The following is a 24,639-nucleotide window of genomic DNA, read 5'->3' as shown; positions in this document are numbered from 1 at the left end:
TTATTGATGACTATGCCTATGCAATTTCTATCAGCTCATGAGTTCCTTAGCATTCTAGTGTCTGGAGCAACCAGAGAAGCTAGCAATATGTGGACTTGATTCTTCCAGGCTTCATCGCCCTGATCGGTTGCAAGATAACATTAGGAAGCATCTTATCAATATTTTGAAGGTATGTATATCTCCTCGTTTAGGAATTTCCTGCCATCTTTTGAGGGGAAAGAACAGCTAAAATTCCATGCCAACCCACTGATAGAGGTGGTTGATCACATTTACAGTTTTCTCAACAACTTCTTCTAGTGATCAGCAACAAAAAGATTTCATATTCTCAGCATTGCTGAATAATTCACTACTTGGATTCAACTCTTTTGTACTCAAGTTGCAACTTCTTGACTTGATTTGTTGGATTATATAGTCAAATCAAGGTTTAGTTGCATAAGATGTTAAAGATCACAAGCTATGCTGTTTTGTGAATTTTAATTCATATGCCAAACACGTTTCTTGTATGGTTAAAATTGAAGTTTCCTAAACTTACCAGAGACTTTCTTAATTCAATAATTCACAAATAAAACCAATAGCTAGGTAAAATTGTCTGAGGACCTGTTAAAATGAAATAAAATCATGTAATGACTGAAATTAAGTAATATTTTGTGCATCCCATGCTTTGGTGCAACTGCCACAACATAGCAATTCTCCATGTTCTTTGGATTTCCTTGTGAGCTCCAATGTGTGGGGAATTATTGCAAATATCAGTCTTGCTCATACCAATTTCTTTGGGGAAGCTATCAAACACTGTACATGAACTGAAGTTGTGGATTACACCAAATGGTTCTGGTGGTATCATTCTCATGGGGCATCGCAGCTTCTGCACTGATCCCCTCAACTTAGAACTTGACTCCTTTGTCATCAGGAGTCTCCTCTTTCTCTCTGGATGGGTCATCAAAATACATTGTCTCTTGCAACTACTCTTTGATTATTGCAACAGTGTGTGGAGAAATCAAGCACATAATTTTTTCTTCATCACGAGTCTTTGACAAGCACATTATTTGCAGGGACTGGCTCTGAACTTCCATAACTCCCACAGGATTTTGTTCACAATAAATCTTCCTAGCAATTGGTTCTAATCCTACAAAACCGTAACTGAAACTCTGCAAGAGGCTTTTCATCCAGTGCAGTAACCGCAGAAGCCTCACATGTTTTTTTTCACATGGGACTTCTGCATGTAAGATATGAGGAATTTTATTACCTTACTAGATAAAGGAAAAAACGAAGGTTTATACAAAGTTAATTTCATATGTACCCATGAACCAGAAAATCACTTAACCTCAGAGAAAGAATATCTCTGCCTTTGTCTTAAATTGTAATGTGACATACTTAACACTATCCAATATTTCTTCCCTTCCATATTGACCACTAACTGTGCCTACTTGCATTGAGATTCAATTTTTCAAATAAAGTTGTAGTATGACCAACTGTTAAAAAATTCTTCATTCACTAATGTCCAAATAAAGTCAGCTACTAATGGTTTATAAGCAGTTTGTGTACAATAATGAATTCTGTTTTTTCTTCACCTATCGAAAATGAAGAACTAAAAATACATATTATTGACTTGGCTATATATTGCGAGTCCCATGCTTGATGAAAAAGGGTGTACCCAGTGAGTGATGCTTCTGCTACTGCAGGGTCTAGGGAGGGGCATTTGTACACAAGCCTTATCTCTACTTTTTGTGGAGAGGCTGTTTCCTTGTTCGAACATGCAACCACCAAGGTTGCAATAGAGCAACCACCAGGTTGAATCCCATGCTTGATAATAACCCCAATAATGTTTTCTCTCAGTATGAAATATGTGTCTCATAATTGCATGTACAGTCCTAGCTGCACCATTGATTGTGTCAGACATTGAACAATAAACATGAATTGATGCCATCTGTCCAATGTGCGCTTTTGAAAGGGCTACTGTATTTTAGGCCCTGGTATCCAGGCTCATACATTATAGATTTAGCTAGAAATGCTCTATTTAGGTATTTGAGAGCATGAAGAGGACTATATTTTCAGGTTAATAACGGTAGTCGCTAGACTCACTACGATACACAGGTTTCAGCATCTAGAGTTGCACCCAAGTTCGATTCAAACAATAGTGAAAGCAGATGTTTTTGTCTGTTGCCTCTTCAAGTTCATATTATTTGAAGCACCATTCTAAGTTGTTGAGGTTGACTAGCTCTTTGTGTTAGATGTTGATTACCGCCTTGTTGCTAGGGGTGTATATTGGGCTGAATTTGGGCTCAACTCTGAACCAAAATTAAGCAGCTGGCCAGGCTCATGCTCAATTTGACAAAAGCTTGATTGGCCTGATGATAACAAACTTCGGCCTTTGCCCTTGGACTGTTCATGTTATCAAGCCAGTTAATGGCTATTGCATTACTTTAGTTGCAGGTTGTAATATCAAATGGTGAGGGGTTCTCATGGGTACTTCGTTAGGAAAACCATCATGGAGTTCCTTGAGGAGTTGGTGGCAAGGATCTTTTCAATTGGATAATGATGTGAGTCGTGTGACAATACTTTTTTAGGAGATGAGTTCCTGATGGAAGGGAAATTTAGTGATCTATATCCCCTGCTGTATATTCATACGCGACATACATGATAATGATGGATTAGGTCTTTGTTGGGATCCACGGTCCCAGATTTAGAAGAAATCTTATGGTAACAATATTGATCAATAAGCTGATCTCCTCCAAGGAGTGCAGGTTTATTTTGATCTCTCACCCTTGAATAGAAAAAGATGAAACAATAGTGTTTGAGGAAAATCTTCTGTTGAATTATTAAAGTTTTCTATGATGAAGAATCCAAAACTGTTGTCAGAGCTTATACTTAGAGAAGTACAGCACCTCCTCAAGTTTGTTTGTTTCTCCCCCCCCCCCTCGGGTGTTATCTTTAAAAAAATATTAACACCTGAGCAGTTTAAGGGCAGAGGGTTTCAAGTTGGCAAGTGGGCGTTATCTGTGCAAAAAAAGCTGAAGAGATATTGTACCATATGTTTTTGGAATGTGAAGTGGAAACTTCCTTGTCGATCAGTCATTTGGGCCTTTTTGGCCATGGATGGAACTCGTCTAACCCCTCTCTGAACTATATTTTTACCAAGGGCTTGTTATTGCTTCCTTCCTGGAGGAGTTGGTTTTGTGGAGATTTTTTCCTTTTGCTATATGTTGGTTGTTGTGGAATGAGAGGTACTATAATATGTTCAAGGAATAAGTGAGGCAAATTCTAGAACATGCTCAGTTGTGGACACTTCTTGGTAATTGGGGTTTTACTATGAAATAATTTGAAGGAGTCAGCAACCAAGAGCTCAGGTTTGATTGGTGGCTTATCTTGAATTGAATCTGCACAGCAGCTCAGTGTACATAATAATATGCTGTTATTTTCTTTGGTTTCTTTATAAAATTGTTTCCTTGTTGGTTAAACAAAGAAAAAGAAAAAAAAGAAAAAAAAAAAAGAAGGAAAAAAAAAAAGAAAAAAGAAAAAAAGGAATCTGCATAACATTTAGGCTTCCTTGATCATATATATTTGCGTTTTTTTTTTTTTTTTTGAATGTTGTGATATAGGAGGACATGTCTGCCATTCTCTAAAAGATGGACAAAAAGAAGAATAAAAAGAAAAACATTAAAAAACAGAGCAGTGACTGTATAGGAAAGAGTCCCTGCTAATTAGCTAAAATCTTATCCAGATTTGATTGTTTCAGTCCATTTCTTTCCAGCTAGTGTTGTTTTGGATTCTCTTATCCAACCAAGTCAAATTCATCCATTCAATTCTGAGGAAGTTTCAGCATACTTTATTTCAACCATGAAGTACCTGCTTTTACCAGATTCTGTTTCTTTTAAATTGGGTTGTGACCGTTGAAATCCATTCCATCATAGTCGTTTTGATTTTCCAAGACATTCTGAGTCAGAATTGAAGTCCAATGGTAAGGATTGAAGACCCGACAGCAAGTCCTATATGGAGTAAGAGATCCCTTACTGCCAGAATGGCAGATTTATGAATTCTTTCTTTATTGCATTTGAGATTACTTGTTGGTCAGTTATTAAGTTATTTTTGAGGTAGGCTAGGAGTCTTAGTTTTAGTTGGAGTCGAATTTATGTTTCTTGAAGTCTATATAGTTGGCGGGCTATTTTGCCATTCTCAACTCTGTAATTATAGTTATTTCTTCTTCTTCTTCTTCTCTTTTTTTTTTTTTTTTTTTTTTTTTTTTTGTGTTGATATACATTTATTTCTTCTTTGTTGTGTGCTAATATACATTATTGTAGCCCTTAACAGCTCGAGCTTTTGGGATATGTGGTTGTAACATTCTTTATCTGTAGTCTATCAATAGATCTTTTCTGAATTTTCAGTTAAGAAGACTCTGCTTGTTTGTTGTTCCAAAATCAGTTTGCCTTTTGTTATCAAATTAAAAAAAAAAGGTGGAAGGTGGGGGGTGGGGGACCTTCCAGTTACAAGTTGAGTACTGGTTTCAAGTTCCCTGCTTTTGGGTGGTATGTTAAATAAAGTGGGAAAGCCCATGAAACACCATTTGGGGGTCCAACCCAAAACCTTAAGGCCCCATTTGTTTGACGGATAATAAGGGGTGGGAAACATGTGAGGGTGGGTCTCACATGTTGTGGGTTGGGTTGACAAGGGAAGGAAATAATGGAATATGAAATTTTTAATGGGGTGGAATTTGGTGGGAGAAAGGGGAAATGGAGGTCAGAATTGCCTCTCGACATTCTCCGGGCAAGGCTGCATAGTTCTCGCCCCCCCGAACCTCGCACATGCGGGAAACTTGTGCACCTGGTACGCCCTTTTTTTTTTTTTAATACGAAATGGAGGTGGGGTGGAATTCTATGGAAAAGTAAGTATCGTCTTTTCCATGAATAGTACCGAACTCCTACTGATTTGGTAGGACTTTGGAAATGAGTGGGTGGGAAAAGTTGAGTTCCACATCAGCAAACAACAATAATTGCATTTAAAGAACTTGTCTGGTAAGTTTTCCACCCCACTTATCCAAACAATCATATTTGTGGTAGTTTGTAGGAAACAAGTAGAAGCAGATAACGAGAGAGTTAGATAAAACCTATCAGTTGGTAGCACTAATCTATGATGTTAAGCAGAGGATATGAACCCAGCTGCTAGTTCCAAGCCTTATTAGTGTTTCCTCATCTCTTTCCCCGGGGGATGCTCTTCCGCCAGCTGCTGCTACTACTCCTTTGGCTGATGCCAAATCAGGTGATTTTGAAGTGGTAGCTTGCTTAGTAGGTAGATGTAACCATGCTGGCAGTACTATGATAGCCTTAGAGCTTGAAGGTCTCTGTCCCTAGGAAGGTGATGCTTAGGTGTGAAGTTGCAAGTCTCCCACCCCCTTTTTACCTTTTCCACTCTTCTATGTCAAACAAACAGGGCTTAAGAGTTGAGGCATTAGGTGGAGATGACAACAGGGTATACTAAGACACACATCCAAGGTCCTAGTTAACCAATGTAAGACTATACCTCTATAACACTCAACATCTCTACATGTTAAGCATTTCATACCTAGACCGTTAAACTCAGTGGCACCCACGATCAAGGTTTGAATACTCACCGTAATTTCCGAGATTTGGCATTTTTTTTTACCAAAACGAAATGACATACGAAACACAAAAGTGCATAATTTCGGTCATTTCGGCCCAAAAAGTGCACTATTTCATCAAAATTTGGTCATCTGAGTCATTTCGTTTCGCTAATTTCGGCCACTTCAGCCATTAGCTCCTAAAATGACCAAGCGAATCATATGGAAAAAAGTACACTGTTTTGACGAAATTTCGGTCGTTTTGAAACCACTAAAACACCGAAACAAAACGAGTTCTTGAACCTTGCCCACGATACAAGTTAACATATCCAGGGAACTTTGTATTTATCCTTCTTTTTACCTTATCTCTCTGGACATTTTTTTCTTTCAAAGTAGAACCATTTGGAAATTTTGATGTGAACTTATTTATCTTCCTCTTTCTGCCTTAAACTTGCAGGGTGGAGTTGTGTACTCCAATAAGGTTGTTGTGATGTCATCTATTCACTCAAAAAGCAGAATCATTCATAGTCTGAGCCATGGGTTGGAGTCCACCTTATCCATCCACAAGTGAGCAATTTGTTTATCCTATTCTCTAGATGCTTCCTCCCCCCCCCCCCCCCTCTCTCTCTCTCTCAATATAAGCTGGTAAGGCCGTAGGCCCATAAGGGAATATGAGTTTCTATATACAACGCATTACAGTGGTTCTGTTTTCAGTTTCCATGGGTTGTTCCACCACCACAGCTTTATATAGTGTGGCTTGCCAATCATCTTATTCTCCTCTAGTTAAGCATTTTTATTAACCTGCCCTTCCAAAGCTATAGTTGTCAAGGTACCAAGGAGTTTGCCAGGAGCCACTACCTAGACGAGGCCTTATTGGTCAATGCATGTAAGAACGGTGCTTAGTTGAGGACCTTTCAGGTTATTTTATCTTGAGCAAGTTATGTAAATATTTACTTATTTAGAATACTTAGTAGTAAATTAAATGAAAAACTAAATAGGAGACATGAAGCATTCACCAATCAATCAATGATCATTCAACATTCATCAAACCAAGAAGCAAAAAACTCAAGTATACCTTTTCCAATACCATAATTTTAGGGCTTAGTTATTTTTCCCAATTTTAACCCCTCTAAGAGATGATAAGCTGCAACAAAGTGCAGCATGGAAGTATAGGCATTTATGATTTTCTTTTAAAGGCCCAAAATGGCGCTTACTAAAGTTAAAACCTGGCCAATGTGAGTGATGGCCAAGTTGTAAAAATCGAGGTGATTGTAGGCCTTGTCCATTCTGATGGGCCTTCAGGCCTAGGCAGGGTTTTGACAAATGACAACTATGCCACCAAATAAAAATTAAGAAGGAGTATATCTTGTCACATTTCACTTTGGCTATATGGATTATGGAAGCTAGCACTTACTAATCACAATCATCTTTTCCCTCATATTTGGTTCTAGGGACAAGTTGTTGATTGCTCCATATGGATTTAATGCCACTATCTGGGATCCTTCAAAAGACAAATTTCTTCCAGCAAGATATTCTGCAGAGGACATTAAAGGGAAAGCTATTTGCAAAGTTGCACTGATGCAACACCTTGGTTTACCTGGACTTGCTTCCACAGCTGTTGTGAGTGGTGCAGAACTATTTTTATCATGAGATTTGTTGTCTATTAGAGAAATGAATTATTTGACTTGTCTTGAAAAAAATAGCAATCAATAGAGAAAACCAATACATTACATCCCTTCTCTAAGTACTTTATGTACTTAGAACCATATATCAATACTGTCTTCAGAACACAATTTCACAGTGTGGTTGGAACTTGGAAATTCGTCAACAAAACCTTCCTGCAGCTGGTCTCTTGATTCTCTGTAGCCTGATAAGGTCACCATTTGTTGGTCCACTGAAAAGACAAGAGTCTCCCCTTGGAGTTCTGATCCATGTGGAATCGAGCTTTGGCTGCCTTACAATTACCTCTGTTTCAGGGGCCTATTGGGGGTTCAAGAGTTGAGTACGGTTTTTATCTGATCAAAGTTGGGATCGTGATAATTGTTAGGGGAAACAACTGAATATCTTTTAATTTGTTTCAGTAGTTTGGTTGGTATATTGTAGCATTGGTCCTAGCTTCTTTAATTATTAACTTATGATGTGACAAGTCATATGACCTTTTAAGTCGATAGTGGCAAGTCCTGTGACCTTGCCTTGCATGGAAAAATTACACAAGTCACCAATTTAAAAGGGCTACATGGGAGGGAGGAAAAGAATTTGAGTTGTTCAAAGTATTGGGAGTCAATCCTGAAGAATAGAAAGAGAATTAAGACATCTACAGATGGGATATTAGTTGTTAGGAGTCTTTTAGTTTTATTTTCAGTTTTCAGATTTCTCAAATGGGCTTAAGTTATTATTTTATTTGTAATTGGGCCTTCTTATGGGGCCGATTGGTGGATAAGAGTCTCCTAGGTGAGTCATGGGTATTCCATATTTAAGTCAAGATAAGACTTAAGAGTATGTCTCTTCCCATATTTGGCTATCCTTTTACTTCTTTATTTTCAGTTATTTTACTTTTAGGTTCTGTAACAAAGTCAAGCACTGGCAACAGTACCTGCGCTAGATATGGGAACTGAGAAGAAGAAGAGAGCAAGAAAGAAGGAGAGATGTCTAGAGAGAAGAGAAAACTTGTTAGAACCAAAAGCTCACGGTTTCGCTAGATATGGGAACTGTGAGCCATAAGATATATTTATAATAGAATTCCTGGAAATTACAAGTGAGGATAGAATAAATAAATTGGAAGAAAGGACACTAAACATAAATACTAAGACAAGAATACCACCAGCACATTACTTAAAACACGTTGACACCCCCCCTCAAGCTGGGGCATAAATATCACCCAACTGATTACTAGAACCAACACTTCAATGTGCTTGGTCTTTTCATGAAACACAGGACTGTTGGCAATATAACTAGCTGCTTGGTTGTCACAGAACATGTTGATAGCTTTAGTAATAGGAAGTCCAAACTCTTGAAGAAGAGATTTCAACCATGCTGAGCACTAGATTTGGCAATAATAGTTTTTTCCTTGCTCCTCCAAATAACCAGGTTTCCACCAACAAAGGTATGATATTCAGTTGTAGATCTTCTATAACTCTTAGCACCAGCCCAGTCAACATCTAAATACGCAACAAGATCAATAATTTTAGGCAAAAGGTCTTGTGCATGGCTGTAAATGGTCCATGGTTCACACACAAGACCTTGTGGGCAAAAGCCATATCGAAATGACAAATACAACCCCTCTACCTGACGAACATCGTTTCATAGAATCTCCCGTGCATTGACCCCCTCCCCATAATTTTATTATTTGGCCTCTATTCAAGACCTTTTCTGGCAGCACTGTTAAGATAATGTAGAATCCGGCAGGCCACTTCCTAGTGAGCCTGTTTAGGTTTCTCCATGAATTGATTAATAACTCCAACTGCGAAATAGATATTTGGTCTGGTTACAGTATGATAAATAAGCTTCCCAACTGTCTGTACCGATGCTTATCTGCACTTCTTCACCACCATTATCCCCAAATTTCTGGCTTGGGGTCCATAGTCGTGTCAATAGGATTAGAAGCCAACATACCAGTCTTAGATGGAAGACCCAATACATACTTCCTCTGGAAAGACTAATGCCTTAACTACCACAGTTGGAAAACTAGGTTTTGACTTGGGCGAGTTGAGAAAAAAAAAATCATAAAACGTGGTCAGGAGTCATGAGAACTCACACATGGTTAGAAAATGATCAGACTTGGCCCGAGTCATATCGAAAATCTATTGACTCGGTATTTTTTTCCAAGTCAAAAAAAAAAATCGCTGAGTTATGTCTTTCAGATCATATTGGTGTCGCAAAAATAAGGATTTTTGGATTGGAGAGAAATCCCAAGAGATGAAGGGGTTCTTAGGCTTCAAGCCAAGCGGATAAGTACCACATGTCCCGGCAAAAGCAACTTCTATTCCTGGGACTTGTCTTGCCTTTGTCAATAGGAAGTCCGTCCTCTGTTTTGGTGGAGCTCTTGAGAAACCTATGTCGTGGGTGGGCTTGTTATCTCAGCCCACTGCGTGATAGGGAGTGATTTGTTGGCATGTGCATTTTGGTGGCACTTCATTGTTTATCATTGCCTTCTATTTCGGCATATCCTAAAATTTTGTTAATTTTTAAAACCTAGATATCCTACTGTCTAGAAACTTGCAATTCCTCGTATATTGGGACAATTGTTTATCTTTATTCTTTGAGACTTGAGAGTATATCTTTCGAGGAATTATGCATAAAGATTTAGTGGAGGCTCCATCAGGCTGCAGGTAAAGGAAAATAGGGGAAAGCGAAATTAATTTAAAAATGAAAATGGAAAGTTTGTTGTGATGATCATGATTGTGTAACTAACTTGAGATCTTGCCAATTTTGGCAATTAATTTCAAATGCAACTTTTATTTTACTATCCAGAATCAGCAGAATGCCGTTGAAAAGCATACTGAAATGTACTTACTGTATAGAGAAGTGTTTGAATTAGTTACATTATCATTATAGGAAATCATTACAAAAGTTTCCAATTTATTTTGTTTTTCCTTCATTCCTCTTCCTTCACTTTTCCTCCAACCGGATAGAACCGAAAGTATTCTCCACATCGTTCTCACCTTCAAACTTTTTTCCACGTTTTTGTCCCCATACGTTTTGTAATATTTTGGAAGCTGATTAATGCTGGTTATCATACATAGTCTCCTTAACTCAACTTGATCTTCTTGGAAATTGCAGGTGTTTTTCATTCCTTCTGCATTTTGGTTATTTGTTATTGACTTTCTAGTTTGAATTTCACCTTCTGTTTCGTTATCTTCTGTCTGATCCATTTCGGTACTTCCAGAGAATGCTGATGGATTTTATTTATCAGGTAGGGTGTCTATACCCAGAAGTTTTGGATGTTGACTTGGGGAAGCTGAAGTCAGCTGTTTGGCTTGCTTCTAGAAAGGGAGCTCAGGTTTCCTTTATCATGTTTGAGAAGGTTTTTTGTTTCAGATTATTTACAACATTATTAATTTTTTCTTTGATTCTTTGTAGTTTATTTTCATGGGGGCTAGTAAAATACCAACCTTAACTACAGCTCTGGCATCATTTCAGAAGGAGCTCAAGGTATACACATGGACACATTTTGGTTCTTATTTTCTTGCTTGGCCTGTAAAACTCATATTTGCCATATATTGGGAAACTTTCATAAAAATGACTATCTGCTCTTTATTAACCCTCTTAGAAATTTGGTTGCACTCAGATTGAGATCTCAGGGAGCGTGACCCAACCAAACCAGACCACTTTCCTTCTTTCCTATTATTGTATATCTGAAAACACTTTAAAAAACGCTCATTACGTGCAGAGTTACACTCATAGTTGATTTAGAAAATGATGCACTAAACTGAAATACCAATTTTTCTTGGTTGCATAGTTAGGTAAGAAAATGGAAAATGTTCCTGGATTATAGATGGAATGATCCAGGATCTAGCTTGATTTTGTGAAAGGTTGTCCCCTGTTTCTGCTTTGGAACGTTTTCAAAACCTTGGAGCATAAAAATAAGTGTTGTAAGAAGAAAAATGTAAAGCATTTGCTGTATTCTCTGTTGTGCACTTGTGCCAAGGTGTCTTAGGTGATTGTATTCTCCGTAGGAAATTAGGATTACCCTCTTGCTTATCATTTTCTCCTCTTTTTTCCCCTGTTTATTGTCTATGGAAGTTCCTTGAGAAATTGTTAGTTTGTTTCAATAGAGCACAAATTTGAAGTTTGTTGCACTATGTTAAGTTTTTTTGGGTTCAATAGGCTGCTAGGAGCCTAAGATTATGATTTAAAGTTTGTGATTCAAGAATGTAAATTATCAGAATACCATTGTGACAGACCGGCCTAACCCAATGGTTCCAATCTGACTTTTGAAGGTAGGGTTGATTGATTAATGTTATTGTGTGTTGATTTACATTGTTTGGCCCTTACTCAAGCTTTTGGGATAAACAGTTGTAACATGGTATCAGAGTCCGGAGGTCGGGTGTTCGATCTGTGGTAAGTGCTAATGCAGGAGTAGATTACAAGTAACTAACTCCGCAGTTTATAACCCCAAACAATACAAATAGGAGCAAGAAACAAAGAAATAATACCATGAAATAAACCCCCAAGGATACAATACCCATATAGGAGCAAAACCAGCCCAAAACCCAACCCGATAGGAGAAAGAAAGACCTTCTATAGAGCTGGAGAGAGAAAGGTGCGGCCAGGTCTGTGGGAGTTCGATTGAGCTGTACTTTTGGGTGTAGATAGTCCCTAGGGAGGGCACAAAACCCCCCAAATATGAAGGGCTTCTGACGGCTGGTTATGGAGTTACGCACTTTCTTGATTTTCAGACCTAAGAGAGAGAATGTGAAGAATTCTGCAAAAACATCAACTTGTCTTCTTCAGATAACCTTCAAGAGAGGATTGATTGATCTTAGAGTATAGAACCAGTCCTCCAAAGGATCTGTAGATCAGATCTCAAACTTGGGTAGCAATGAGGGTCGATTGGCTTCAAGAATAAGAACTCTTTGGCTGGGTGATTCTGATTTTGTATGCTTTAACAGGTCTGAACTTCGAATAACAATAAACAGAAAATAAAATAGAGAAGAAGAATCGATGGAGGGTTGAGAAGGGTGAAAGAGAATAAAGGAATAGGTATCTCACCCCTCAGGTTTTGGGTATCACACCCCTCAAAGGTTTAGGCATCTCACCTCTCAATCACAGTTTTTTTAGTTAAAGAGTAATCACTCAATAATTCATTCATTCTAATATTTAATTATGAGTACATAGGCTCTTCTATTTGTAGAGGGCAGAATAGCAATCAAACTACTTATGAGTTAGTTTCCCAATAGGACTAGACACTCCTACTACAACTAGGAGCTAGTTTCTCAATAGGACTAGACACTCCTACTACAACTAGGAATTCAAAACAGGACTAGGACTTGACTTTATAACTCTAACATGGAGTAGAACTAACTAACTAATAGTCCATATAGGACTTTACAACCGTCCAATGGCCTAATGGGCCTTTATTGAATTAAATAGCAACTAACTAAACTAATGTATTAAATCCCGTTTTTCTATCTTCTACCCATATTTTAGGCCCATTAAAGTGGCCCATTTCAAAGAAAACCCATGGGATCAAAGGCCCAACACATATATAACACAACCCAAGGTTTATTTGCAATAAAATAAGCCCAAGTGACTTATCTACATCAACTCGCCCTCTCTTAGAAAAAATTCGTCCTCGAATTTTGTAGAGTGTGAGGGTGATTATATCATGGTGGACGTCCCTCTTCAAGCCGTAGAAAAATTCAGGTAGCTCTTTGATAATAAAGATGTAGTCTAGAATGTGAGGAGCTCGATCTTCAAGATACTTTAATAGGATGACAAACTCCACATGCTCAACTTCAACCTCTTCGGATGTATCCATAGGGTCATCTACATATGCACTTTTAATCTCTTCTAACTTCAATGTAACATATAGCTCTTTTGGTTCATCTACCTGGTGGTTCCTAATCGGTTCCCTTGATGGTTCAAACACAACTTCATTCTTGAACTCCTTAGGATCTTCCTTTTGGCTATTCACAATCATCACAGTTGTTGTATTGTCAAGTTCCCTAGTCTCAACCTCATTGTCCATTGTGGCAATCTTGTTGCTTTCTACTTCTCCCACATGAGTCTCGTTGATGGGAACATCAATGACTATTTCTTCCTCAACAATAGGAATGGCTGAAAAAATTTTAACACTAACCTCAACTTTTGACTCTAGTTCACTGGTCAGAGGTGTCTTCTCTTATTGCTCATTCGCAATAGAGGCCGATAATTCCTTCATATTATTGTCAAGTGTGGGTGGCTTTTGGACATCTGGTGGAAGGAAGTACATGTTTTGTTCATGCTCAGATAGGTACATACCTGCCAACTCATACTGCATCTCGTCCCACGTTCTAGGTTTACATTCTTGAGCTTGAAGTTGCCTTTCACGGACTTTTCATTGCATTCGAACACAATCACTCATCTGGGAATATGCATATTGGTGTTTTTGTGTCTCTGTTAAGTTGTAGTTGTCAAAATACATATCCAATTCACGCATCCATTCAAGGAATTCCCCATGAAAATAATGTGGCTGATCCTTAGATTGGGCAGTAGTGGATGTATTCTGATGGGAATCCTGTGGAAGGAAGAGCCTTCTTTGGAAATATACAGGGAGGTATTGTGTCACTAACTCGTACTTCATCTCTTCCCAAGTCCTAGGCTCATGTCCTTGAACTCGGAGTCGCTTTTTATGGAGTCTCCACCAATCTCTAGCATGACCAATCAACCGGAAACAAACAACTTGAAGCTTTTGTGTCTCTGTCAAGTTATAGTAGTCAAAATATTCCTCCAGAGAATCTAACAAATCAAGGATGTAGAATATATCCCTTTGTCCAGCGAAGTAACGAACTGATGGAACCATCTTCAGTTAGGCTCTGATAGATTGTTTGGAGCTTTCTTCAACCGTAGCTCTGATACCACTTAATGCAGGAGTAGATTACAAGTAACTAAATCCGCAGTTTATAACCCCAAACAATACAAATAGGAGCAAGAAACAAAGAAATAATACCATCAAATAAACCCCCAAGGATACAATACCCATATAGGAGCAAAACCAACCCAAAACCTAACCCGATAGGAGAGGAAAAGACCTTCTATAGAGCTGGAGAGAGAAAGGTGCGGCCAGGTCTGTGGGAGTCCGATTGAGCTGTACTTTTGGGTGTAGATAGTCCCTAGGGAGGGTACAAAAACCCCCAAATATGAAGGGCTTTTGAAGGCTGGTTATGGAGTTATGCACTTTCTTGATTTTCAGACCTAAGAGAGAGAATGTGAAGAATTCTGCAGAAACATCAACTTGTCTTCTTCAGATAACCTTCAAGAGAGGATCGATTGATCTTAGAGTATAGAGCCAGTCCTCCAAAGGATCTGTAGATTAGATCTCAAACTTGGGTAGCAATGAGGGTCGATTGGCTTCAAGAACAAGAACTCTTTGGCTGGGTGATTCTGATTTTGTATGCTTTAACAGGTCTGAACTTCGAATAACAATAAACAGAAAATAAAAATAGAAAAAGAAGAATCGATGGAGGGTTGAGAAGGGTGAAAGAGAATAAAGGAATAGGTATCTCACCCCTCAGGTTTTGGGTATCACACCCCTCAAAGGTTTAGGCATCTCACCTCTCAATCACAGTTTTTTTAGCTAAAGAGTAATCACTCAATAATTCATTCATTCCAATCTTCAATTATGAGTACATAGGCTCCTCTATTTATAGAGGGCAGAATAGCAATCAAACTACTTAGGAGTTAGTTTCCCAATAGGACTAGACACTCCTACTACAACTAGGAGCTAGTTTCCCAATAGGACTAGACACTCCTACTACAACTAGGAATTCAAAATAGGACTAGGACTTGACTTTATGACTCTAACATGGAGTAGAATTAACTAACTAATAGTCCATATAGGACTTACAACCGACCAATGGCCTAATGAGCCTTTATTGAATTAAATAGCAACTAACTAAACTAATGTATTAAATCCCGTTTTTCTACCTTCTACCCATATTTCAGGCCCATTAAAGTTGCCCATTTCAAAGAAAACCCATGGGATCAAAGGCCCAACACATATATAACACAACCCAAGGCTTATTTGCAATAAAATAAACCCAAGTGACTTATCTACATCAAGTGCGAGGGGTTTGTGTTATGTGTTGTTGTGCCCCTACGCATTGTACCTCTTTGGTGCAATGCAATGGGATGGTGTCATGTGCAGAGCCATGCGTGTATGTTTGAACCTGCATCTGCAGGGGTGTTATTGTTTGCTTATATACATTTTGTCGCCCTTAACAGCTCTTGCTTTTGGGATAAGCGGTTGTAACAGTTGGGTTAGAGTTGGGTGTGCTTAGGATGGGCAGAGTTATGGTTGGGTGTCTCTGTTGAGGCTGGCTTGGGTGGAATTAGGGTTGAGGTTTCTGCTGATTCTGACTTCTACTGAGGTGGTTCAGTTCATTAAATTTGCTTCCTCTGTAGTGCAAATGATGCAATATGCTTATATTCATTCAGCAAACACTGCATACGAAGTCTGGATATTTATTGCTTGAAATACAAATTAGGATCCTTAGTCTTTCTAATAATCTTTTCCTTCCATGCCGATATCCTTTATGCCATGTTTCATTATGATCAAAGGACTGACTTCTTGTATTCATTTCATTTACAGGATCAAAATGTGAGATTTATAAATAAGCTCGATGAAGCACTATCACATTTAATCTTTGCAGGATCAGATATCATGCTGTGCCCATCATTTCATGATCCAGTGCTACAAGTGCCGGTATGTTAATCACACTTTCACTCAACTAAAATAAACTGTCCATATGCTTACTACTTTATGCCTCCCCTAGTTGTAATTTAGGAGTTGAAAGGAAGCAAAGAAGGAAGAAGGTGAGAGATGAAGGGAGAAGAAGAAGATGAAGACAAGAAGGTGGAGAGAAAGAAGTTACTGTAGAACATTGGGGGACATAATACACTTTTCTCCCCTAATTGAATCACTTGACTTAGAAAGAAAAATTATATCTTTACCCCCCATATTAATATAAGATAGCCAAGGGAGGTAAAATGTAAAAGGTAAAAACACAATACATCAAATTACAATATAATGGCCATGTACTTGAAGTAGGCTTATTAACTAACACTCCCATAATTGCCATACATTCCCAGCTTGCATAGAAGGCTACTAAACTGATTAGGAATAAGACCTTTAGTGAAGATTCTCACGAAAGGAGTGCATACGTAGTATGTGTCTATCTTCTCTTTGATGAATTGCCTACCCACCTTAATATGCTTTGTCCTATCATGCTGCATAAGGTTGTGGGCTACACTTATAGCAGCTTTGCTATCACATTAAAGTCTCATAGGTGCCTTAATATCAAACCCCAACTCTTGAACCAGCATTTTCAACCATAAGAGTTCATAAACTCCATAAGCTATAGCCTTAAACTCTACCTCAGCACTAGATCTGGCTGCCACATGTTGTTTTTCACTCCTCCATGTGACCAAGTTACCACCCACAAATGTACAATAGCTTGATGTAGTTTATCTGTCTGAAACTGAACCAGCCCAATCAACATCAATGTAGCCCTCTATCTTCAAATGGTTGTGCCTAACATACAACAATCCTATCTTTGAGATGGATTTTTAGTACCTGAGGATGCGGCATACAACATCCTAGTGCCCACTCTTGGGATCATGCATAAACAAGCTCAGTACCCCAAGTGCATAGATGAAGTATGGGCGAGTCAAGGAAAGGTATATCAACTTCCCCACTAGTCTCTAGGATTCCCTACATCAATAAGGGGTGTACCACAGTCTTTTCTAAGTTTGTGATTTTGTTCAATAGGAGAGTTTGTTGGTTTGTAACCCAATATTCCTGTCTCTTTTAGTAAGTCCGGCACAAAGTTCCTTTGTAGTAGATGTTTATCCCCTTCTTAGATCTTGACACTTTAATTCCCAAGAAATATTTCAAATACCCTAGATCTTTAATTCTCAACTGTTGGGACAAGTAGGACTTCAGTCTCATCATCTCAATTTTGTCATTTCCAATCACCACAATGTCATCCACATAGACAATGAGGGCTGTGATAGTGTCATTACCTTGAGGGGTAAGTAAAGTGTTGTCAGCTTGGCGCTGAGAATACCCATTCTTCAAAGTGGCCTATCTAAACCTCTCAAACCAAGCCTCGGGGGACTATGTGAGACCATATAATGCCTTTTTGAGGAGTCACTTTCCATTCAACTGAAGGAAACTTGCCAGGTGCAATTTTGCATGTATACTCCTCTTTTAAGTCACTATGGAGGAAAGCATTCTTCACATCCAACTGATACAATGGCCAATCCCTATTAGTCGCTAATAATGATAAGAGAACTCTTATCAAGTTGTGTTTAGCCACAAGAGCAAAAGTTTCCTGAGAGTCAATGACATATACCTAACTATACCCTTTGGCCACCAACCTAGCCTTGTTTTTCTCAACAACACCATCTTATTTGTACTTGACTGTATAGACCCTTCTGCATCCAACTAGAACTCTCCTCTGGGAAGATCAACCAGTTTCCAAGTACAGTTCTTCTCAAAAGCCATCATTCCTTAGATGTTGCTTGCTTCCACTTTGGGTCAGACATGGCTTCAGTGACATTCTTGAGAATAGAAATGGAGGAAATGGAAATAGTAAGGACAATATCTATAAGGGAGATACCATCATAGGAAACAAACTAGGCTATGAGATTAATGCAAACTCTCTTTCATTTTCAAATAACAATGGGAAGATTTAACTTCAAAGGATTAGGAGGAATGTTACTTGCTAAGGGAGGTGGGTATTAGGAAGTGGATCTAAAAGAGGACTCTTGGCGGGTCTTCTTTTCCCTTCTTTTGTACACAAGTAACTCCCTTCTCCTTATCAGAACCAACACCTAAATGATCACAAATATCAATAACATCCACTTCTTTGTGTTTTCCAACATCAAGCAGAAATGGAGAAATAGGTAAGGGTGGAAGAAAAGGGGTGACAACAGTGGCCTCTTTACTCCCTCTATTCTTCCCCTGAAGAGGATGTTGATGAGAAGTAAAGAAAGGAGCTGATTCAATGAAAGTGATATCCTTGGAGAGAGGCCATATGCTAGAAGAAGGATGATAGATCTTATAGCCTTTTGTAGAGGATTACTACCCAAGAAAAAATCCATTTAAGGGCCTTGGGGTCAAGTTTAGTCCGAGGAGACTTGTTAACATATAACAGACACACCCAAGCACCTTGGGGGAAAGAGAGAAAGCAGAAACCTGAGTAGGCAAGGTCTTCAAAGGGGATTTGGACCGAAGGAGTTTAGTGGGCATCAGACTAAAAGGTCTTAGGGACATGCATGCCAAATAGTACTCCTACGAGTGGCGATATTTCCTCTCAGCTACCCCTTTCTGTTGGGGTGTGTTAACACAAGCAAGCTGATGGATAAGGCCATTATTGGTTAAAAAAAAAGAGTTCACAATACATGCACTCTCCTTTATCTAAACAAAAAATTTAAATTCAAATATCAAATTGAATACAAATCAGTTGATAGAAATTTTTGAAGTCATCATATACATTACTCTTAGGCTTCATAAAAGAAGTCCCAATTGGACAAGGAATAATCATCAACAAAGGAGACAAAATAACATATCCAAATAAGGAACTAGGGAGAGAGGGTCCTCAAACATCATAATGCACAATTTAAAATTGAACAGTGGATCTATTACCATGATATGGATAAGAGCAACGGCAATGTTTAACAAACATACATGGTTCACATTGAAAAACATGAGAGGAGGAAAAAGAAAAAAATAAAACGTAACAATTGTTTATCCATAACAACAAAAGACGGGTGGAATCCATAGTACTACACTCCATCCACACACTGAGCTATGGGCATGATAGGTGTGTGGGGTTTACGAAGGTCAAGTCCTTTCTCCTCATGTCCACTGCGAAAGACCCTCGTTGTCACCAAATCCTGAAACAAACAATGAGAGAAAAAAGTGACACAACAGTTCAAGGATTTAATGAGATGGCTAATAGACAGGAGGTTAGTGGCAAAATTTGGAACATGAAGAACATGAAGTACGAAATTAAGAGAAATAGAATAGGTAACATGTACACTACCTTCACCAGAAATGGAGGAAAAGGAATCATCGCCAATCCTAACCTTATCCCGACTAGAACAAACTAAAAGGAATCATAACACTAAGACACACCAGTCATATGATCGTTGGTGCTAGAGTCATTAACCCAAGGAGTAGTGGAAGGGGTAGATGTATAGACCTGCAAGGCAAAAACCGAAGTGTCTGACATTGCGGATGTAGAAGAAGAGCTATCCAATTAAGACATAACCCTGCGAGATGTCGCAATGTTGACCCAACTAAGGGAGCTGTGATCTGGCAAGTCAAATGGATGCATCATAGAGTCAAGCTCATCCATCAGAGCTCTTCGGCCACCACGCATACCAGTGGAACTATCACGCATACCAGAGGGACGACCATGATGTACCCAACACCTCTCTCTAGTGTGTCCAGGTTTCCCACAATGATCATATCAAAGTCTTATCTCTGTCGTCCCCGCGAGTGTGACCTAGGCCTCTGCCACCACATGTCGAGAACTAGAGACCGCTCAAGGGATGATACCGGTTCTATGGACATTTGTTGGGTCTCCTCACTTTGCAAGTAGCTATAGATCTCATCTAAGGAGGGAAGAGGAGACTGGCCTAAGATCTGCATTTGGATTGGTCCATAGTTAGGGTTCAGGCCACAAAGAAGAATGATAACACACTCCTCAAGTATGCGATACACCTTAGCTTCATCCTCTAGATTGGATAGTTGGAGGTCCTTGTAGTGGTCATACCCCTCCCAGAGACCAACAATGGTATTATAGCTAAAAAGTTGTCCAATCACCTTCCCTCGTCATGATAATTTTCTGGAGTAGTAATCCTTCGCTAAGTCACCCACTTTGTCAAAAGCCTTGAAAACACTATCCCAAATATCCTTGGCAATTTCCTTTTCCACAAACCTCTTCCTAAGCACTAGTTGAAGCTTCTGTAGGTCCACTGACATTAGACATAGTGTAGGAATATGCTCAACAATATGGGAAAAATATCCAAACCAAGTGGGGAGTACACTTCAACCCAAATACACAGTCCCAACACACACACACAAAATCCATCTAAGGGAATCAAGCACCAAATTTGAGGAAACTCCACTCAAACACTTCCTTCAAGGGGTAGCATCATCTCATGAAAACTCAAAGAATCCATATGAGGCAGTTCACAGCCATTTAACAACTGAAATCACACATTGCATTACAAATGTAAAAAGGTCGAAGAAAAACCGGTACGGGCTGTGCTTGGCAGTTCTCAAAGATGTGAGTTTTGCTCTAATAGCTTTTTCTTTCAATGACAGAGATCATATGGCAAATGTAGATGACTCTTGGGCAATTCTTAGGAGCCATGCCCCGGCCCCAACAACTGCCGAGAGAGAAATAGAACTCCAAAAATTGGCGGTAACCCTAGATTAGTGTTGATGTCGAGTTTAGATTATACAATCACATTAGATTTTATTTTAGGCTTTATTCAAGACCTATCTCATGCTTCTTCACTCGATTCACGTGGTGACCTCTTCCTTGGAGCCCTTTGTCCTAGAATTTTAAAGAGAGGAATTAGGAAGAAAAATTTGGAATATAACTCTTTGACCGATGAGCTCTAATACCAAGTTGTAATTTAGGAGTTGAAAGGAAGCATGGAAGAAGGTGAGAGAAGAAGATGAAGACAAGGGAGGAGAGAGAAGTTGCGGTAGAACATCGTGGTATATTGATTCACTTAACTTAGAAAGAGAAATTACATCCTTACCCCTCATGATAATATGAGATAGCCAAGGGAGATAAAATGTAAAAAGCACATTACATCGAATTACAATATATTGGGCATGTGCCTAAAGAACTCTTATTAACTCTGACACACCCTCCCTAAAAGAAAGGTTACCATCATTTTGTATTCGATATGAAAATGTTCTTTTTTAAAGAAAACTCAACTCAGTCTTATCCCACCTAAATGGGGTTGGCTACATGGATCCTCTTTTGCCTATCAACTCTATTCAAGGCCAATAAGGATCAATGCTAAATGCTAAAAGGTTTGGATAAGGTTTTTACAATGCCAGTTGCCAAACCCTTCTGCTTTATCTGGGCTTGGGACTGGCAGCATAAAAACACTGGGAGAGTTTATTTTCTGAAGAAACATGAGGATTTATATCAACATCAAGACAATAAGGGACCTGTTCGTGGTGGATGGGTACAATTATGACCACTCCGCATATAACTCTCTACAAAATGACTTGTTTTTACAATCAGTCCCTAATCAACCCATCACCCACTAACAAAAGGATACCTATTCTCCCACATCCCAACAGTATTAACCCGACTAAAATCTGGAACCACAGCTAGTCAACTCAAAACAAGAATCTTGGCCTCCCTTGCTACCTTCAAAGCTGTTTCCTCATCCTTGAAGATTTGATCATTTCCTTCTCTCCACAAGCGGCAGGCAATCAGAATATGGAATCATCTTCCATGATGTTGCCATCCTTCCTTCTAGCAGAGCATCAAGAAGTTCTGGATGACAGAATTGGTTATTGAAGTCCAATATCTCAAGTCAATTCTAACCATTGATGGAGAGGGCATCTCTGGATTGGACACTTTCAATTGTCACCCTCATCAACTTATGGCCTGTTTGTGTTTTTGAAGGGGTGCACCACATGCAGCCTGTCTAGCACAGCCAGTTTTTGAGTTGGCTTAATTTTCTTCAATAGGTCAAGCTGGCCCTGAGGCTGTGAAAATTGGTCAAATTAGGACTTGGCCTAGGCTTGATGTATTTACTGTGTACACACATGAACACACATTGATGAGTATATGTGATAGGCATATGCTGTTATTTTATATGTGAATGTGTATATATAGCATATTATAATATGTTACAGGGTAAAGTTTATCTGGTCGGTCACAGAATCTGCCACATGGCATGTCAAATGAGGTTCAAATATTGTGGATAAGTAGGCCCCAAGTTTCCCTGCCCACCTGTCAAGAATCAGCTCAACTCGAGTTGGCCACGTGGCAAAATAAAGCTTTAAAATCCAAGTATATGTGAGGACTGCAGGAGGGTGCATGCAAATACATCAGCTGAAGATAATTGGATGGGAGGGTATTTGAATGAATTAGAGTAGAATTTGACACGTGGCTAATCCTGACATTGCTCTTTCTATCCAACGTAGAAATCACCACATCATTCTGCCACTTGGCATTGTTACATGGGCCAGCCAGAACAGAAAAGGAACTTCATAATATGGCTTGAAGTAAAAAATCTTCTGGCTATGCTAGCATAAATTACATGCTAAGAGTTTTAACAGTTGCATAAAATTATATCTATACTCAAGTAAGAAGTCTGTCATGTCATGGAGCTGAAAGTTGAGTGATAAAGCCATAGTACATATAAATCAGTATAGCAGAATGAGATGGATGATTGGCCAAACTAGAATAGATAGAAGGAGAAATGAATATATTTGAAATAAATTAAGAGTGGGTCTAATAGGCAATTAGTTGTGGGAGAATCACTTGAGGGAGTTCAGATATTTTGACAAAAGCCCCTAAATGCACTGGAAGAGGTATGAATTAGGGGACTAGAAGAATGAGAGGCAGACCAAAGATGACCTAGGAAGAAGTAGTAAGAAGAGATATGGATGGCATCGGCGACAACTATGACTTTAAATGATCTTGAATGGTTAAACAAGATTCATGTAGCCAACCTCATTTAGTTTGAATAAGATTTAGTGAATTTGAGGATTCCTCAAGAAACTCCACAGGATGGCATATACTTTGGGTGGCCTTGGGCCTGAATAATAGGCACTGAGATCCTGCAGGTTGCCCATATACTACTTAGTGCATTTTTCCTTTGACAACCCAATTAATACAGGGTGGTGGGTGCCAATCTTCTTTACATGATCCATCCCTCCTAGAAAGGGTGCTTCTGGCTGTTACATGAGCCCAATTACATGAGATCCCTGAATTTGCTATTTAGCTGAAATGATGGGATGAAAGGGTTTAGGGTTCATGTGTCCCACCTTCTCACCCTCTGCACCTGCCAAATTTCAGCCTTGAGACTGACATGGATAAGGTGGTTGAGCTGCCAGTACAGAACACCGAAGGCACAGGGCTGACATGGACAAGGAAACTACTCATATGAATAGGCCATGTGTCACTTACTCTCCCCCCCAGCACCTGCCAGTTAGCCTAGGAATTGACATGAATGGTAAGAAATATAGGCCGACAGAGAAAAGGGAATGCCTCACATGGCAGGGATATCTGTCAAGACAGTTTGAATTGACCATATCATCAGCTGAAATATTCCATGACACCCTTTGGATCAACTGGAAACAATGGCTGTTCAGCAAAGCTTCTTTTGGACATCCAAATGACCCAAATTAGGATGTACTGTGCTTATAAAAAAAAATTAATTTGCTTTTTATTAAATGGCATTGATTTCTTTTAAGGAATGTTTTCTTTGTATAATATGAGGAATGCAGCTTAAGGCTATCAAGTATGGAGCTGCTCCAGTTGCTATGACATTTAACAATGATGGGTTGAGGTAAACCTTGATAGTGAACACTTTACAGTAGACAAACCTGGTCATGAACTTGTGTATTTATTTCTTGTCTGCATTCTTAAACAGTTCAATGGAGCGTGACTTCGAAAGAACCAGGTCATCAAAATACATATTATCAGTTTTTGCAAATATGACTTTAGGCCAAGCTCTTGATCAATTTGTATGTGATCTCTTTCACAACAGAGATTTTCATTTTTACATATCTTAGTTCGGCTGGAAACAAGAACTAATTTGATTTTCGTCTCATTTGTTTTCTCTGTCACAATATGTAGAAGAATGACCAAGCGCAGTGGAACCGGAAAATAAAAGATGCAATGTCTAAAGACTTCTCTTGGGGTGCAGAATGCTATGATGTACATACAGCCGCTTACACATCTATAAAGAGCTTGTGAGACTTGGTTTATTTGTACATATATGTGGCCATATTGTAGGCAGACTATGCATGCCCTTGAATCAATTTTGCATCTTTGATAGAGTAGACAATTTCTGTAAAATAGATTGTTTCTTAGAGCAGAAGAGGAAAATTGTGAAAAAAAAGATTGCTTAATTTTCGCCTGGAATCAATAGTTTATCCATCTTCCAACGAGGGCAGAAGAGGAAAATTGTGAAAAAAAAGATTGCTCAATTTTCGTCTGGAATCAATATTTTATCCATCTTCCGACTACCATGGCTTCCTCTGCTGGCCCATCTGATTAGGATGCAAGTTAGTTTTAATCATGGCCACTTTGCCATTCTACATATTTCAGCATTTGAGAACGTGAATCCAGTTTTGTGATAGAAGTCTG

At 38.9% G+C, this 24,639-nt stretch overlaps 1 protein-coding gene across 4 annotated transcripts in view; it reads left to right on the top strand.

The window, feature by feature from the left end:
• LOC122084498 (probable starch synthase 4, chloroplastic/amyloplastic) overlaps positions 1 to 24,401 on the top strand; it is a 57,089-nt gene extending 32,688 nt beyond the window's left edge. For all 4 annotated transcript variants that reach the window (XM_042652781.1, XM_042652779.1, XM_042652780.1 and 1 more), the window contains 9 exons: positions 59 to 169; positions 6,027 to 6,136; positions 7,021 to 7,189; positions 10,482 to 10,568; positions 10,649 to 10,720; positions 15,861 to 15,974; positions 23,775 to 23,836; positions 23,921 to 24,014; positions 24,127 to 24,401. In XM_042652781.1, the coding sequence (XP_042508715.1) occupies positions 59 to 169; positions 6,027 to 6,136; positions 7,021 to 7,189; positions 10,482 to 10,568; positions 10,649 to 10,720; positions 15,861 to 15,974; positions 23,775 to 23,836; positions 23,921 to 24,014; positions 24,127 to 24,246 (939 nt within the window). In that variant the 3' untranslated portion in view covers positions 24,247 to 24,401. The remainder of the gene's footprint in view (positions 1 to 58; positions 170 to 6,026; positions 6,137 to 7,020; positions 7,190 to 10,481; positions 10,569 to 10,648; positions 10,721 to 15,860; positions 15,975 to 23,774; positions 23,837 to 23,920; positions 24,015 to 24,126) is intronic.
• The last annotated feature ends 238 nt before the right edge of the window (positions 24,402 to 24,639 follow it).

This window comes from Macadamia integrifolia, chromosome 7 (genome assembly GCF_013358625.1).
Source record: "Macadamia integrifolia cultivar HAES 741 chromosome 7, SCU_Mint_v3, whole genome shotgun sequence".
Classification (NCBI taxonomy): domain Eukaryota; kingdom Viridiplantae; phylum Streptophyta; class Magnoliopsida; order Proteales; family Proteaceae; genus Macadamia; species Macadamia integrifolia.
The sequence above is the reverse complement of the archived record's forward strand: the minus strand, read 5'-3'. Positions and strand labels throughout refer to the sequence as shown.